Source organism: Muscardinus avellanarius (assembly GCF_963383645.1).
Source record: "Muscardinus avellanarius genome assembly, chromosome: 5".
Classification (NCBI taxonomy): Eukaryota; Metazoa; Chordata; class Mammalia; order Rodentia; family Gliridae; genus Muscardinus; species Muscardinus avellanarius.
The window spans coordinates 103,321,314-103,340,270 of NC_137790.1; the positions used below are offsets into that span (position 1 = coordinate 103,321,314).

The 18,957-nt window shown below is 39.2% G+C and overlaps 1 protein-coding gene across 1 annotated transcript in view; it reads right to left on the reverse strand.

Annotated features, from left to right (window-relative positions):
- The window catches only part of FNDC3B (fibronectin type III domain containing 3B), a gene marked incomplete at both ends in the record, with an annotated part of 288,711 nt that overhangs the window by 76,286 nt on the left and 193,468 nt on the right, over window positions 1-18,957 (reverse strand). Inside the window, 2 exons of the mRNA XM_080696168.1 lie at window positions 7,889-7,942; window positions 11,447-11,585. Of these exons, the coding sequence (XP_080552294.1) occupies window positions 7,889-7,942; window positions 11,447-11,585 (193 nt within the window). The remainder of the gene's footprint in view (window positions 1-7,888; window positions 7,943-11,446; window positions 11,586-18,957) is intronic.

An 18,957-nucleotide genomic window follows, 5' to 3' on the forward strand; every position in this document is an offset into this window, starting at 1 on the left:
ATAGAAAAATGAGTCCTTAAATTTATCTGGAATAACAAAAAGCCCAGAATAGCCAAGGTAGTTCTCAGCAACAAAAACCATGCAAGAAATCACAAGACCTGACTTTATACTACAAAGCCATTGCAATAAAAACAGCAGGGCACTGGCAAAAAAAAAAAAAAACAAAAAAAAAAACAACCCAGATACACAGACCAATGGAGCAGAATAGAAGACCCAGAAACAACTCCACACACTTTCAACTGATTTTCAACAAAGGGGCCAAAAACATACACTGGAGAAAAGATAGCCTCTTCAACAAATGGTGTTGGCAAAACTGGTTAACCATATGCAGAGAAAATTGGAAATTAATCCCACTTTTTCACCCTGTACAAAAGTCAATTCAAGATGGATCAAAGTCTTGGAAATCAAACCAGAGACCTTGAAGCTCCTGGAAGAGGGCATAGGTCCAACACTGCAACACATAGGCACAGACAAACACTTTCTCAACAAGACCCCAAAGGCACAACAAATTAAAAGGAGAATCAATATGTGGGATTGCATGAAACTGAAGAGCTTCTGTTCAGCAAAGGAAACTGTCAAGAACCTCAACCGAGAGCCCACAGAATGGGAGAAGATTTTTGCCACCTACAACACAGATAGAGGACTAATATCTAGAATATACAGAGAACTCAATAAACTTAACACTAAGAAAACAAAGCATCCAATAACAAAATGGGCAAACAAACTAAATAGACACTTCACAAAAGAAGAAATTCAAAAGGCTAATAAATGGATGAAAAAATGTTCAACATCACTGGCAATCAGAGAGATGCAAATCAAAACTACCCTGAGATTTCACCTAACTCCAAATAGAATGGTAATCATTCAAAACACAAACAAGAGATGCTGGCGAGGATGCGGAGAACTGGGAACTCTAAAACATTGTTGGTGGGATTGCAAATTAGTGCAACCACTTTGGAAAACAGTATGGAGAATCCTCAGAAGAATGGGAACAAATCTACCATTTGATCTAGCAATACCACTTCTGGGTATCTACCCAAAAGATAGGAAACCAAACTACCAAACTAATGCATGTGTATCTATGTTATAGCTGCACAATTCACCATAGCTAAACTATGGAACCAGCCAAGATGTCCATCAACAGATGAATGGATTACAAAACTGTGGGATATGTACACAATGGAATTTTACTCAGCCATTAAAAAACTCAATTACATCATTTTCAGGAAAATGGATGGAACTGGAGGACATTATGCTAAGTGAGATTAGTCAGTCACAAAAAATAAATCAGATGCTTTCCCTAATATGTGAGAGTTAGGGAGAAATGGGTCATAGGAGGAACTCCAGATGAAAAAGGAAATCCTATAGAGGAGAAAACAAGGCAACTTAAAGGAGGAGAAAAGAGGGGGGAAGAAGAAAATCTCTAAAACACACAATGTACTTAAACATATCGAAGTCAACCACTAAGTCAAGCAAGGGAAGGACGGACAGGGAGAGAATGGGGTGGAAATTGGGTAGGGGTTAAATCAGTGATGTGTACAGGTATGTACGCACAAGATATTTACCCCAATATGATGTATGAATATAATGCACCAATAAAAAATTAAAAAATAATTCACATCAAAGGGCTGGAGCTTTAGGTCAGTGGTAGAGTACTTGCCTAGCATGTGTGAGGTACTAGGTTCGGTCCCAAGCACCACAAAAACAACAAAAAGTCTTACAACAACAACAACAACAACAACAACAACAACAACAACATCCTACACATACAACCTTCCTAAATCAAACCAAGAAGATATAAAAATTTAAATCGATCAATAGCAATCAAAGAGATTAAAGTGGCAATAAAGAACCTACCATCAAACAAAAGCCCAGAACCCATACAAAAGCCCAGATAGTTTCCAAATGAATTTATGAACTGATTTTTCTATGTCCATGAGGAGTGACCTTGGTTGACATACAGGAAAGATTCTGATTTTTTAAGATTGATTTTGTATCTGGACACGAATGAATTTGTTATTCACTCCTATAAGCTTTTTGGTTGAGTTTATTGGGTTTTAGTATCATGCCATCTGCAAATAAGGATAGTTTTAGTTCTTTTCCTATTTTTACACCGATGATTTCCTTCTCTTACCTTATTGCTTTTCCTAGAGTCTCAAGTACTGTATTGAAAAGAAGTGGTGATAATGACATCCTTGTCTTGTTCCTATTTTTAAAGGGAATTATCACAGTTTTTACTACAAAGCCCTGATAATAAAAAGAGCATGGTACTGCTACAGAAACAGACACATAGACCAAAGGAGCATAAGAGAAGACTCAAATACAAATCCACACCCTTACAGCCAATTGATTTCTGACAAGGGCCAAAAGCATACACTGAAAAAAAGATAGCCTTTTCAACAAATGGAGTTGACAAAACTAGCTAACCATATGCATAAAAATAGATATAAACCCCATTTTCTCACCCTGAACAAGAGTGAATTCAAGGTGGATCAAAGACTTAGAAATCAAACCAGAGACCTTGCAGCTCCTTGAAGAGGGCGATAGGTTGAATACTTCAGCACATAGGCACAGGTAAACTTTCTCAACAAGACCTCAAAGGGACAAGAAATTAAAAGGAGGATCAATATATGGGATTGAATTAAACTAAATAGTTTCTGTACAGCAAAGGAAAATATCAAGAACCTCAACAGAGAGCCAACAGAATGGGAGAAATTTTTTTTGCTAACTATTCCTCTGATAAAGGGCTAATATTTAGAATACACAAAAAAAAACTCAAGAAACAGCTAAGAAAAAACCAATCAAAAAATGGGCAAGTGAATTAAACAGACACTTCACCAAAAAAGAAATTCAAATGGCCAATAAGGGTAAGAAAAATGTTCAATATTATTAGCAATCAGAGAGATGCAAATCAAAACTACTCTGAGATTTTACCTAACTACAATGAGAATGGCAATCATTAAAAACACAAACAACAACAAATGCTGGTGAGGAAGAAAACTAGTAAAACCACTTTGGAAAACAGTGCAGAGGATCCTCAGAAGAATGGGAATGAACTTTCCATATGATCCAGCAAAACAATTCTGAGTATCTACCCCAAATAATGGAAGCCAAACTAATGCATGTGTATCTATATTCATGGCCTCACAATTCACAATTGCCAAAGTATGGAACCAGCCAAGATGTCCAGCAACAGATGAATGGATTACAAAACTATAGAATATGTACACAATAAAATTTTACTCAGCCATAAAGAACAAAACTACCTCATTTGTAGGGAAAAGGATGGACCTAGAGAACATTATGCTAAGTGAGATTAGTCAGGCACAAAAAGTAAAAAATCATATGTTCTCCCTAACATGCAGAAGCTAGGGAGAAAAGGGTCACAGGAGGAAGTCTAGACAAAGGAGAAACTATAGATGAGCAAATGAGGTGACCTAACTGAGGAGGGTGGAAGGGAAAAGAAGGAAATTCCCTAATGTACATGATGTACATTCACAAACATATCAAAGTCAATCACTAAGTCAAACATGGAAGGAAGGAAGGGGAGGGAATGAGGTAGAAACTGGGGAAGGGCTAAATGAGTGATGTGTATATGTATGCCTTTGCCATCCATACCCCATTAAGATGTATGACTACAATGCACCAATTAAAAAAATCTCATCAATACCACTTCTTGGCACCTACCCAAAAGAAAGGAAACCAAACTACCACACGAATACATGACTATCTATGTTCATAGCTGCACAATTCACCATTGCCAAACTATGGAACCAGCCAAGATGTCCATCAACAGATGAATGGATTACAAAACTGTGGGATATGTACACAATGGAATTTTACTAAGCCATAAAGAAGAACACAATTACATCATTTACAGGGAATGGATGGAACTGGAGGACATTAAGTGAGATTAATTAGTCACAAAAAGTAAGAAATCAAATGCTCTCCCTAATATGCAAATATGGGAGAATATGGGTCATAGGAGGGACTCTAGATGAAGAAGGAGGTTCTACAGATGAGCAAATAAGACGATCTAACTAAGGGCATGGGAAAGGGAGAGGGAAATTCTCTGATGCACATTATGTACTTTAACAAACATGTCAATATCAATCACCAAGCCAAACATGAGAAGGAGGGAGGGGAAAAGAATGGGGAGGGAACTGGGTAAGGGCTGATTGGGTGATGTGTGCATGTATGTCTCTACTATCCTGCATCCCATTAAGATGTATGACTACAATGTACCAATTTAAAAAAAAAACAGATTATTGTTCTCTAAAAAAAAACAACTCATCTTTCTAGAATAGTGACTACACATTGAGCAAAACAATACAGTCAGGACACAGTGCTCCTTTTGAGCACAGCCTTCTCTGAGCCTCGCTGGGCTCCCTTTCAGCAGTGACCTGCTTCACCACACTGTGTCCCACAAGAGCATAGTAATAATCCCCGGTACCATATGTATCTGGCTCCAGAAACTTGCAGAAGGTTTGCAGGGGTACCTAGAGTCTTAAGCATTCATACCTTCTGCAGGCCAGATGCAGAGCTCCTGGTGGAACATTTACTTTCCTTCCTTGAAGCTAAGGCCTGGGTAACATGGGAACATGGGAGTCAAAGACCACGGCCCCCCACCCCGGGGGTACTGATCTTAACTTAATTCCAAGTTTAGAAACACAGATTGCTGGCTTAGGTGAGCACGTCACTTCTGAAGGGGTCAGATGGGCAGGAAAGAACTGGCTACCGACTCATGTGCTCTCATCGCTAGGGAATCCAGTGGAGCCACCAGATCCTTCTGAGCTACTGGGCAGAGGAACTGAAAAGCTTGTGGCTTCATCTGTATTCACTGTTTCATTTGTATCTGTTCATCATCACAGTGATATTATGTTTCCTATGTCACATTTCCCTTATGGGACAGCATACAATGTAGAGCCCTGAGGGCGGTACTACACAACTGCTGAAACCATTAATAAACAAGTGGGTTAAGCAAAGGGCTTGACTATTCTCTTGCAAGAAAAGGTAAATGTATAGAACTTGCTTTGAGGTAGCATAGTGTACATTCACAGTGGGCAGACTGAGGACAAGGAGGTGAAGCTGCCTAGCACAAAACCTGGAACAGAACCCCACACCTCCTGATCTCATTGTCGTTTCAAGTCTCCTCAGCTGCCAGGGAGCGCCCTCTACCTGCTGGCATGAGGGTGCTCCACAAGTCCTGGTCTGGCAGGTTTTCTAGAAGGTAAATATCCAACTACAGATCATAGAAGGATTCCTTTGTTGGCAAAGGGCATGTGGTAGGAGAGGGAGTCAACCTGGAATCTGCAACAGAGCCCAGCAGAACCAGTATCAGCAAGAATTTGAAGGTAAGAGAGAAAATACTGAGGGAAAATGATGGTAGAGAATTAAGATAGGAGAGAGGTAGAGATGGAAGGAGATCAGGGGAAAGCAAGAAGGTCCAGCCAGCCACTGACATTCTGGGATCACCAGTCACTGGGGCCTTGCTGAGAACAGAGGGCAATAGATGTGGCTTCTACATTTCCTCAGAGGTGGTGGCACACGTCCTTTCAACAACATGCCAGGACACTGTTCCTTCAAGTTGTAAAGGAAGGGCTACTGCAATGGAGTCATCATGTCATTTCCTGCAGCACTTGGGTTTTCCTTAGAGGTTGCCCAAGTACTTGACTGCTCTGAGCTTTTTTATGTAGAAGGCCATGGTCCTACCCAGAGAAGCAGCAAAGAACACAGGCTGCATCTGCACACACGGACACTTGGATTCTCATTCTTTCTCTTGTGCATGTGTGTACTCTCTTTTGCTATCAACCCTAGAGTAGATCTGAAACAAACCCCCAATCAACAAACCAGTTTAAGATACAAGAAAACACAGCAAGTCAATGTTACACATCAACATATAAAAGCAGACTTTATCACTATGCTCTCGTTCATTCTTAGGGGCAGGGGGAAGGGAAGAAGTTACTTATGTTGTCACATCAACCAAGTCACTTTCCAACTCTTCCATTTTTCTGGTAAAACCTGTATGGGCTATAGGGGTGGCTTCATTTTCCAATCAAAGTATTTTATTTATTCACTTATTTTTGGTACTGGGCTGAAGCTGGGGCATTCTACCTCCGAGCTACATACTCAGACATATTTTATTTTGAATCAGGGTCTTACTAGGTTGCTAAGAGTCTTGCTAAGTTGTTCAAGCTGGCTTTGAACCTGCAATCCTCCTGTCCTAGCCTCTTAACTACTGTGATTATAGGTGTCAGACATCATGTGCAGCTCCAATAAAAGTGTTTTAAAATAAAATCTATCACCGGGCATGGTGGCACATGCTTGTAATCCCAGCATTCAGGAGGCTGAGACCTGGAGGATCGCGGTTCACAGACAACCTTAGCTACTTAGTGAGGCCCTCCGCAACTCAGTGAGACCCGGTTTCAAAATAAAGAATAAAAAATAGGGCAGGGGGTGTAGCTCAGAGGTCAAATGCCCCTAGGTTCCATTCCCAGACCCGCAAAAAAAAAAAAATAAATAAATAAATAAAAAATAAAAATAAATAAAAAATAAATAAATAAATAAAATAAAATCTACCTGATCTGTAAAACGTACTGGTTGAGTCTGAGATTTCACTAGTCTATGCATACAAGTTATTCGTAAGGATCCTAACAACAGCAGATTGCTGTCTTGGTAACTTGGAGCTCAAGCTGCTCAGAGGTGATTCAATGGAGGACATGCTCACAGAACATAACGAAGGGCTTCACTTTCACGTCAAAACTTCATCAGGAGAATGTAATCAATCCTGTTTTCATTTTACATTTGATTAAAGTATTTCTCCACACTCGACACGTCACTTTTTGCTTAAACTTGTATTCAAAATCTTATAATCTCCCCCAAATTTAAGTCACAAACAGAGAACTTTCATTTCCTCCATATTCTACATTTTCTATTTGTCAAATTCTTAGCCTAGTTGCTCACCACTGAAAGAATAAAACAAGTTCAAATGGATGAATGAAATTAAGATCTATGGGACAGAAAGCACAGCTGCTTTCTAGAAACAAAATGGTTTACACTAAATGTTTCCTCCCTGGGATTCTGTGTGGATCATTGAGAGACCAGAAGCACCAGATAGCACGGACTGGCTTTGGGAATGGGGGACTCCCTCATGGACACCATCCCAGGGGCTCTGCCGATGGACAGCAAAGCAGGTACCTAACCTGGGATGGGGTGGGGTGCGAAGGCAAAAGGACACCTGTGTGTGCTACTGAGCTCCCACAGGGAACACCAGAAATACTCCAACACACATCACATTCCAGAAAGGAAAAACAAATTATGCTCCAACTCAACTAGGCAGTCAAGATGGCAAAGCATTCTTTGTTTAACAATATGAATTAGTGGCTAGCAAGAACTAGAGACTTACAAATAGATCAGGCCCTGTCTTTTCTTTCAGTAGTGTGGCTTGTAAACCAGCCAGGTAAATATGAATATCAATATAAATCGTGTGGTTCTAGGAATTAAACCCAGGGGCATTCTACCTCTAAGCCACAGCCTCAGCCTTATTTTATTTTGACAATGGGTCTCACTAGGTTGATGAGAGTCTCACTAATTGCTGAAGCTGGTCTCAAACATGCAATCTTCCTGTCTTGACCTCCCAAGTACTAGGATTATAGGCATGTGCCACATGCCTATAATCCTACATGCCTGGCTACAAATATATTTTAATGAATAATTCATTATACTACTTTATCTTTCTCCACAATTGATAACTATTGATTTAAAATTCTTTGCATACATTCCCTGTTCTCTGTGTTTAGCATGTCTTACAAGAGAACAAGATGGTATTTGTGCATCAATTTTATTTTTGAAATGGGATAGTAGATGAAAGTATGAAAATATTGCTTACCTCATCCCATTCTAAAAGGTAGTTGGTGATTTTTGAACCATTGTCAATTGGTGCCTAAAAAATGATAAAATGAAATTGGAGAAAGTTACTCACAGACAATAGTTATGAGCTATCATCTTGGTCTAAACAGCATCTCTTATAGCTCTGTGCTCTCCCCTTAGAGAGAAAATCTTGGTATTTCCTTCATTTCCTTGGTCAAATGTAATTGCATATTAACTTTAATACCACTCACAGGTAAGAGTCCTCCCTACCGCAGCTTAGTCCTCTCTGAATCAGCTCCCACAAAAGCACACCCACATATTCCCACCAGCTCCACCTTGACACTCACAGGGTGCCCTGCTTTCTCTAGGGATAAAACTTGTGTGTGGGGGTAGGTGGGGGTTGCTAGGGATTGAATCCAGGGGCATTCTACCTCCAAGCTATACTCCCAGCTCTATTTTTTAATCTTTATTTTGAAATAAGTTCTCACTAAGTTGCAGAGGGCCTAAGTAGCTGAGGCTAGCCTCGAACTTGTGATTCTCTTGTCTCAGCCTCCTAAGTACTAGGACTACAAGTGTGTGCCACCATGCCCAGCTGAGATAAACTTTTAAGAGGCACTCTTTAATTTCAAGCAGAGAGAGGGAGAAATCACCACTGAAAATATGCCCTCCCCAGATTCTGACAGGCAAAGACAAGTCTATATTTTCATAAATTTCCCCCACCACAGCTTTGGTTTTGCTTTTTGTCTCATCTCAAAGTGCTTAAGATTAGAAATCCATCTGTGGCATTAGGTTCCCTTTCTTTTAAAAATGACTAAGGAGAAACGAGGTCCTCTGGTTAGACTGCCCTTCACATGTACAGAATTAGGGCTGCTAGAAGGGGTGCCACTGTGGCGTCCCCAGAGCACTCAGGGTAGTAAGATGGAGTGAAAGAGTAACTAACAGGTGAAGAGCAGGACCATGTGTTTCAAAAACATGCCTGGGGCTGGGCGTGGTGACGTACCCTTGTAATCCCAGCACGCGGGAGGCTGAGACTGGAAGATCACAGTTCATGGACAGCCTCAGCTACTTAGTGAGGTCCTCCACAACTTAGTGAGACCCTGTCTCAAAATAAAGAATAGCTGGGCATGGTGGCACAAGCTTGTAATCCCAGCATTCAGGAGGCTGAGACTGGAGGACTGCGGTTCACAGACAGCCTCAGCTACTACTTAGTGAGCCCCTCTGCAACTTAGTGAGACCCTGTTTTAAAATAAAGAATAAAAAATAGGGCAGGGGGTGTAGCTCGGAGGTTGAATGCCCCTGGGCTCCATCCCCAGACCCGCAAACATAAATAAATAAATAAAGAAAGAATAAAAAATAGGGAAGGGGGTATAGCTCAGAGGTTGAATGCCCCTGGGTTCCACCCCCAGACCCACACACACAAAAAGAAGAAGAAGGAGGAGGAGGAGGAGGAGGAAGAGGAGGAGGAGGAGGAGAAGACCGGGTCTGGCATTTCCTATGAAGAAGAGCTGTGTGGCGCCTCACCCCATGCAAAAGGAAGCCGAGGCTCCCCACAGTCACATCTGGATTCTAACTTGGCTGTTCATTTGCCACACTGGTTCTGGTGCTACTATTTAGTATCAACGTCTATTTTCTGGTTCCAAGAATGGCAGGTGTGATAAATAACTGGGAGCGTATATGTAAAATCACCACCCAGCTCCTCAGCATCACAGGAGGCTCTCGGAGAACAGGAGCCATTACTCTGTCACTGCCAATGAAGTATCACCAGGAAGTGGCAAGTGTGAAACTAAAGGAAACTCTTCTCACTGTCTTTTCCTTCCTCCTCCTTCCCAGACACAGATCTCAGGTGAGAAATATAAGCTGTAATATAAAGTTTTATGGACTTGCATTGGAGGACAGGATAGGGAGACATATAAAGTTACTGGCCAAGCTTAAGATGAGAATCCATTAAGATGCTTCACATATTCCTCCAGGACGCATTCTTTAGTAGCGTCTTATATGATACACAGCCCCAGCACTAGGCCCTTCATTCCTAGTGTGGATGCGCTAACTTGAGTGTTTGTTCTGCTCTCCTGTGTAGATGATAGGATGCTGGGCATCTTTCGCACTCTCGGCGTCTTTGTGGGTCCGAGCATAGGCTGCAGCCAGAGGTCCTCCTTCCTCATGTTTTCACACAGAGTGCTATGCTCAGGACATTTGTACTGAGGACATTTAAATAAAAACCTGAACCAAATCCAGGACTTTCATGCCTGTATGTGACTAGGAGCAATAGTGTACTTCTGACTCACAACTGAACACTTTCTTGCTGCTGGTCTGCCTGGGGTCTGAGTTACATCCAGGTTTTGAGTGGAGAATATATCAGTGATTCCCAACTTTAGGTTTATAAGACCCCAGGGTTCCTCAGGTGATCTGAAGGTTTCTTATAATTTTTTGAAATGGATTTTAATTCTTAAAATGTATTTACACAAATATAAGATTAAATAGAGATCATAGTTTTCAAATGGATGTATATTCTCCAAGGAATTAAGCAATGATGACCAGTTGGGTGTTAAAACTCTGAAAAGGTGGGAAGTCACTGACCTGGATTATCCCTGGAAGCCAGGAAGGAAAATAAAATAGTTCAGATTCTAAGCCGTTTCAAACTTTGCCTTTGTCCAAATAACACACTCAATGTTGTACTTTAGCTAGGGGAACACAGCTGCCCCCACGAGGGTGTACAGAAGCCCTTGATCTGTCCCTGGGCATCGCTCTCCAGGAGATCCCACCATCTTACCTTCACCACACATGAATGTTTGCCCATAAACCTTGGGAGAATAAAACCTCATCATCTCAACCTGTTTTACATTTTAAACCATTTTTTCAGACACTAATATTTGGAAATAAGTATTATAGAGGTTGAAAGAATAATCTCTTTCCTCGTAAACACACAACTATGACTTACAGACTTATGATATACTTTAAAGAAGCCACGACAGGGCTCTTTCTTTGGCAACAGTGATTTTTAGACAGTACATGATAGTTCATGAATACTACTATATAATTAAGCTTTGGAAAATAACTCATAACCCTGACTAATCTACAGCCTAATTAATAAAAACTAATGAAGTCTTAATATAATTTCAAATGCTACACATTGTAGGCAGTTTAAATGTTAAACATTTCAGAATTACCCTTGAAAAAAAGCCCAAAGAACCATAAACCTACTTTATCTCTACATCTTTCTTCATAGAAACTTTAAGCTTCCAAGGTTTGTTGAAATGAACTAAACTATTAGAAAGTGATGAAATGTAGGTATTTTAAGCATTTATATCACTTTCAAAGTACTGATTATGAACATGAGATTTACCAAATTCCTCTGCAAAAGAAACTAAAGCTGTATTTCACAGGTCCCTCCTCCCACTCCTTTGCCCAATTTATATAGAAATGGCAACTTCTGATGTCATATTAATTGGCTTCACATGGTTATTATGTAGAATATTAAAAATATTAAGCACTATCACAGAATGCAAATACATATTTCATATGGCCACAGACTGACAGTCTATGAACTCCAGACCTCTAGACGCTCTGAGCTACCTACCTTCCACTGCAGAGTCAGTGAGCTCTTGCTCCTGTGTGCCAGTTTGGGAGGGAAGGGACACTCGGGCGCACAGCTGTGGGTGGTGAAGCTAACTGGCTCGGAGCAGGATCCCTTTACGGAATTGTACATGGCATATACCCTGGAACAAAACAGACATGCAGAATCAGTGTGGCGGCTTGGCCCGGAACTCCAGGGTTCTGGTCTCTGTAACCTAGGGCTTTCCAAAGTGAATGGCATTTCTCACACAGAGAGCATGGTCACGTATTCTTACCTGCTGACCCTGTCCTGATCTAGCTATGGCCAGCTGTTACTGAGGACAATTGTGTGCCACTCAGACCCATTTTGTCATGTGTGTGTGGGGGGGGTCTATGACTAAAAATGAATACTCTAAGAAAATAAAATTTAATCTCCAGAATGGCTTTCAAATATACATTCTGAAAATCAATTAGCTACTTTCTGGTTAACTCTGTCCAGAAGAAGCAAAAAGCAGATTTAAGAGTTGGTTAAAGGCAGGTATGCTTGCACAAGCCTGTAACACCAGCACTTGAGAGGATCACAGGTTCGAGGCCAGGCTCAGCAACTTAGCATGATTCTCAGTAACCTAGTGAGACCCTGTATCAAAATTTTTTTAAAAGGGGGGAGCTGGGGATATAGCCTGTAGCTTAGAGGTACAATGTATCTAGGTTCCATCCCCAATACCCCCCTTACACACAGTTGGGTTAAAAATTCACAAAATGTGATCAGACACCAGAGGCTATAGAGATTTGAGACAAACAGGGTAGATAGAGCCTCTGAACTATTCCAAACACCACACAAATTTAGATAAAAATATGGATGTGTGACACATAGAAGCATGTTTGCTACTGCCAAGTGTATCTTTCTCTGAATCTACAAAGCAGTGTTCAGGTACAGTTTATCCATTTAATATTTAAGTCCTGCGCATGGTACCAAGTGGAAAGAGGTTCATGCGGCACTTTTAAAACACTTTGCTCAACACTAAACATATGTGCCTGACTTCACTTGAGAAGCTGTGCAGAAAAAACATGTGCAATGTGCTACTATACTACCATGCCCTTCAAACTGCAAATAGCATTATGCTGGCTTTTTTATACTTTTATCGATGCATTGTAGTTTCACGTCATAATGTAGTTCTCAGTGATGGCGACACACACGCACACAGCATTTGGCGATTTTTTTATCAGCTTCCTTTCCAGTTTCCCATTTTTTAATATTGGAATTATTTTTTTTAATTGTAAACATATTCTTTTAAAGAATAGCAAAGAAGGCTTTACTTCCTAAAAAAGATGCAAAGACTAAGCTATTCAGAGTTGGTGAATACACATCAAGTACTTAATTCTTGGTGGGTTTTTTTTTTTTTTTTTTTTTTTTTGTGGTACTGGGGGCGGGTGGAACCCAGGGGCTTTCTACCTCTGGGCTACACTTCCAGCTTTATTTTATAATTTATTTGGAAACAGGTTCTCACTAAGTTGCTGAGCCCGGCTTTGAACCTGTGCAATCCTCCTGTCTCAGCCTCCCAAGCACTGGGATTACAAGGATAAGCGAGCATGCTCAGCTCAAGTCCTTAATTCTTATGACCACCTTCTATGTTATATAGGAGAATTATATTACCCCACTGCAGAGAGGAGAGAACTCAAATTTAGAGAGATGAAGTAACCTACTGAAAGGTACCTAGCAGCCATGCTGGATCAACCATATTTGGCCAAGGAAATATAACCACTATACCGCATGGCCAGACTACTTTGTTAATCCTGCAAACATGTTGCTTTAAACAACCACAATTCACTCTATTCATGGAACACAAACAGCAGCTAAAATAATAACAACACTGTGGAAACCGGGTCCTGATTATGTGAGTGAATTGCAACCCGGTTTCTTTTCCAACAAAAGTGCAGAGGCCTTGTAGATCAAGAATACTAACAGGAACAGCTACCTACAGGGTGAAACACATTTTACTTTCTACTTGTTTGCTTTATGGGAGGGCGCCATACCATTTGATGCAAACCAATGAGACTTATCTTATAGAATGCTTCCCACCTCACCTGTGATGCCCTCAGGATAAATTGGCATGTGCAAATATAAAGTCAAACGGTAGATCTGGCAAGATCATTTCCATGTGTCAGGATGGGCTCACTGGAAGTCAATTGTTTAAAATAAAACACAGAATGTTCTAGTAATGGGCAGGGCTCTAGCGCAACGTTTAACAAATTAGAATTCTCCGGTTGTTTTCACCTATCTCAAGTTCAGTGTGTGTATGTGTATGGGGCGGGGGATATAATGTCTTTAAATATTAGAGCCACCTATAAATTTTAGGTATAAGCAAGAATCCTTACAAAAAGAGAACCAGCCCCATGCATTGATAATAAAAGGCCAAGCTATTACCTTATAAAATTGTTCTGCCAGAAAACCTTAATCTGGATCTGATTAAGCCCCCTCACCATGTCCCAGGAAAGACGACAGGGAACAGGCCAAGCAACGCAATGTGGATGCAGGAAGGTGTGGAGCACTCGAGGACCCCGCATGATTAGTTTTTATTTGTTTTGGGTGGCAGGTGATGATAATGTGATTAGTAGGTGAAATAATATTTGAACTTTAAAATTTTCAGTGTGGGGAGAGTAGAGGAGGGCACCAAGATAACAGAAACTGAGTGACAGGTATATGAGAGCTTAAACTACTTTCTATTTTTGACTCTCTGAAATTTCCTGAAATAGAAAGTTAAAATAAGATTAAGCCTATAATGTAAAATATCTCAAGATATCTCATTAAAAAACTTTCCTGATTTCCTCTAAAAACAAAGTTCTACTGTCGCTGGGCCCGCTTCCCTACATGCAGTGATAGGATAAAGCTGACAGCCAGCTCCCCTTTTACTTATTTATTGTAATACTGGGAACTCAACACTGGGCACTACTTATAAGCTCCACCCTCACCCCTATTTGATTATTTAGTTTGAAACAGGGTCTTACTAAGTTCCATGTGCTGGCCTCAACCCTGTGGTCTTCCTGCCTCAGTCTCACAAGTACTGGGATTGCAGGTGTGTGCTATCTCACCCAGCTGCAGCCTCCTTTCTAGTTAGAACAGATGCTGCGCAGTTCACCAGAGTCACGACCAGTCCTGATTTGGTTGGCAACAAAAACCCATCTAGAGAATATAGCCTATAAGGTACTATGAGACCACTGTCAGTTGCCAGAGGAGAAGGAAATCAGTCAAGGTCTTGGCTTCTGTTTTCACAGGATTCTTGGAATCATAAATCCACACTTCCGAGGCTAGAGAATCAAGAGTGAGGGAGGGGTCTGATGCCGGGAGGACGGCAGTGCAGATAAAGGAAAGGACTTGAGGGCAAGAAATTCTGAGGTCGTCATGTGGGCCGCATGGAACTATTTTCCTTGTCCTCAGCGCTGAGGAATGTTATAGTTTGTTGTGGATGTAGCACAGGAAAAGTAGGAGCTTAGCATGTGGGAGGCATACACAAGCGCACACACACACATACACACACACCCACATACACACACACCCACACGCAAATGTTATAGTCTATCAAGAGAAACTGCATCTATTTTTATATGGCACAATAAATATGCTCAATACAATAGAATTTGATACAATCTCTAAATATAACAGAATCACCTCTGTCAATTATAACTCTTTAGCAACTAATTGTAATAGTAGCCAAACATATTTTAATTAAAATAAAAAAGCCAACTCTCTAGAAATAATGGCTTAATTTCCCTTCTTTTCCTTCCATTGAATCAAAGGGCATTTTGCCTCTGAGCTACCCCCAGTCCATTTTATGTTTTAATTATTTTGAAACAGGGTCTTGCCAAATTATCACCCACTGGTCTCAAACCTGTGATAGGAGCATTTATAGAACAGGGTCAATTTCCTTGGTTAAATAAATCAGTAGTTGAGTTTTATTTAAATAAGGAAAAGAAAAAGGTTTTCTAACAATATAGCATAATTAATTTTGTGTCTCCTTTTCACATTCATTTCCATTTAAATACTGTCTAAATGCATATGAAACAGATAGCCTCATAATTTCAGAAATATGCTTCTACCATCCTCCCACATATCTGTAGGATACAGTAGGCCACTATTTCTGGTCAAAAACACCTATTTCATTATCTTGCACTGTGTTGGTCAGCCATATTTTTAGAAATGTTCATCACATGATTTTTCTGGGAAATATCATTACATGATACCATCTCAAGACAACTTCTAGGACAAACTGTTTATGCTGAAAGTTGAGAACTGCTTCAAATTTTGTCATGAAATTGTTAACTGTTCAATCAAATTCCTGATTATGTTACAAATAATAAAAATATAAACTCCTAATCCTACAAAAAATGGTTACTTCAATACCATTGACTCCTAATCCTACAAAAAATGGTTACTTCAATACCATTGCTAATTATAAAATTACCAACTAAAAGAAGATTATGCTTTCCCAGGAATGCATAGACAACATATTTATTTTATGTATTTTATTTATGAAAATAAAAGTAGACATGTTTAAATATTTATACCTACACACTTATATATAAGTATTAAAACATATTAGATTTTTCTCATTTTTCACTTTCCCTCCTTTCATCCATTCATTTCATTCTCATGTTCTCTCTCTCTCTCTCTCTCTCTCTCTCTCTCTCTCTCTCTCTCTGGCACACACATTTTGTTATTAGTGACTTTCTATGGTACCTAACACAATACCCTTTATGAAAGCATCAACTATACTTTGATAATCATAAATTGTAAAAATTGATAAAAAAAATTAAAAAGTGGTAATTTTTAACCAAAATCAAAGCGTAGGCATGACCTTAATTTTGCAAAAAAAAAAAAAAATATATATATATATATATATATATATAATACAAGGGCACTATTTTCTTTGATCACGAGGAAAAAAAGAATAGTAGTTGATCAAATTGGCAGCAATAACACAAAAAACTCATAGCGGAAAGTGAGATACAGAGCCAGGCGTAGTGGCACACACTTATAATCCCAGCATTTAGGAGGCTGAGACAGGAGGATCACGGTTCATGGGCAGCCTTAGCTACTTAATGAGGCCCTTTGCAACTCAGTAAGACCCTGTTTCAAAATAAAGAATAAAAAAATTGGGTTGGGGGTATAGCTTGGAGGTAGAAGGTTCCTGGATTCCATCCCCAGTCCAAAAAAAAAAAAAAAAAAAAAAAAAAAGTGAGAAACATTTTTTAGACTTTTTAAGTGTTTTGGGCATAAATTTATATTTGGCTCAAGTCGCATGGCACATGCCCATAAGAAAAAGCCACAAGCACATGACCTGTGGTACTGTCTAAAGGATGCCACAGGAACTCAGTGACTGAGAGACCACAACTAAAAAACAAATACAGTAAAAAAGTTTTGTATATTTACTTGGTCAACTTATATAATACAAACATGTTGGAGAGTTTGACATGAGAAATCACATTCTATGAAGATACTGGGTAATTAGTGCAAAAAGGATGAAATCAAAGCAAAATCAAAACTAATACAAAAAGTAAGAGCAGAAGCCTTAGGTGATACTTTAGCATATAATTTAGGGAGCAATTTTTTTAAAACGGAGAGTTCTGATGATTTTAATTAAATTATGTAATATTAAGAATTGAGAAGGAAAATGTAGGCTATGTTATGCTCTTAAACAAAGCAAAACAAAACTTTGTTTTCCTTAATGGGTCTACAGATACCCACCAGGGTGATACATTCTACACTATATAAATGGCAATAGATATGACAGTTCACTTTGCAACTGTGGAGCAGTGAAGTTCTTCTGTAGCTTCTCTTATAGAAATGTAGTGAGGTATATCCACAGAGCCTTCCGAGGCCTTATAGATTACTATTAAATTCAAAATAGTACTTGAGGCTAATTTTTGTGATAAAAACTCACATTCCTGAAAGTAAGACTTTGAGAATATTAACTGCATCATACAGCAGAGATTCTGCTCCTTCCTTTTCATTATTAAGTATGATATCTCTTGATCCCAACAAAAGAGTGATATGATCAAAGTAGAGACAGGTTCAAACAACTTGCATCATGAAGTCCTTTTATTTTCAGAGTGTAGAAAAATTGCAACAATCTTGAAAAAACAGACAATATTTCATTGTTTTCAAACCGTCTTTCTGAGGTTGCTACCATTATCACCCTCAGTTTCTGAATAAAACACAGGGGCAAGGTAGTTGCTCGTATGCTGGCTTCCCTAAGAACACACCATTAGGGAGGAGCAGAGCCATTAGCCTCAGTTGGAGCTACGTCCACCGTGCCTCATGCATTCTCAATTAAGCTGGGCAGGGGAAGTTAAATCTAAGTAAGAGCTCAAGTGTGAGGGCTTCTCTAGATTAAAAAAGAAAAACTTTCAAAGGAAAGTGAGTGAGTGGCCTGAATGGACTGTGTACAAAGCAGGGCAAAAGGAAAGTCTGATTATAGGGATCTTAAACAGGAGAGAGAGTTTAAAACGTATGAATACACATCACCAAAGAAAGGAAGACTTTTCTATTTCTCTGGAAATCACAGTGCTAGACTAAATGACACGCAGCAGTGCCTTAGGCTATATATATATATATATATATATATATATATATATATATATATATATATATGGCATCACCCCAATATCTTATGTCACACATGTAGAATCCCAAATATGTTAGGAGAAAGTCTAGACTCAAGGTCCCTAGATGGCAACCACCTTACACTCCTTTTCCTCTTAGGCACTCTACAGAAATTTCCGATGTTAAAAGGACTGGCAGTAAAGTAAAATGATGATTGAGTGTTCTCAAAATTTACTCTTAGTATGAGGGGTCACAAAGAAATGAAGGGAAATAGACAGGATGGTCAATAAAGAGGCAACTTTTCGTGGCATTTACATTTAAGAAAAAGGATTCTGTAAGCTCATGAATGAAATTCCTAAAATAAATAAATTAGTCCTTTACTAAAGCAGTAACAATAAACCTAAAACATAGAGAAAAAAAAGGAAGCATATGTAACAATTAGTAATGGATAACATTTGCATGACTCAGTACATGGTGTGACATTTGCTGGGTGTTATAGCATTGCCTGTTTTTGAAGATGAGTTAGACCATTTCTATTGTCATCTTAGCTTCACAAATACACAAAATTTTTTTTGGTACAGATTGTATGAAGTGCAGTATTTTTAGGTAGAAACTAATTAATTAAAAAATCCAAGTTAGGATTTAAACAGGAAGAAATGGTTGCAATAGAGTTCATCAAAGTAATGTGTACTTTATGACAGTGCGAAACTTGCTCTTAAATATATTGCTCTAAACTTACTTTGAAAGCACTTCTGCAGCTAATAAGTCATTATAACTCAACACATCTCTATTTTCTTACCTTTCATAATGAGAAAATTATGACATAGAATGTCTATGTAATTTAAAGTAAAAAGAACCAATTTATGGCAGAAATAAATCCAGGAAATCAAATCAAGCTCCCTGATAATTAATATAAGCTTTTCTTTCTTTTTTTT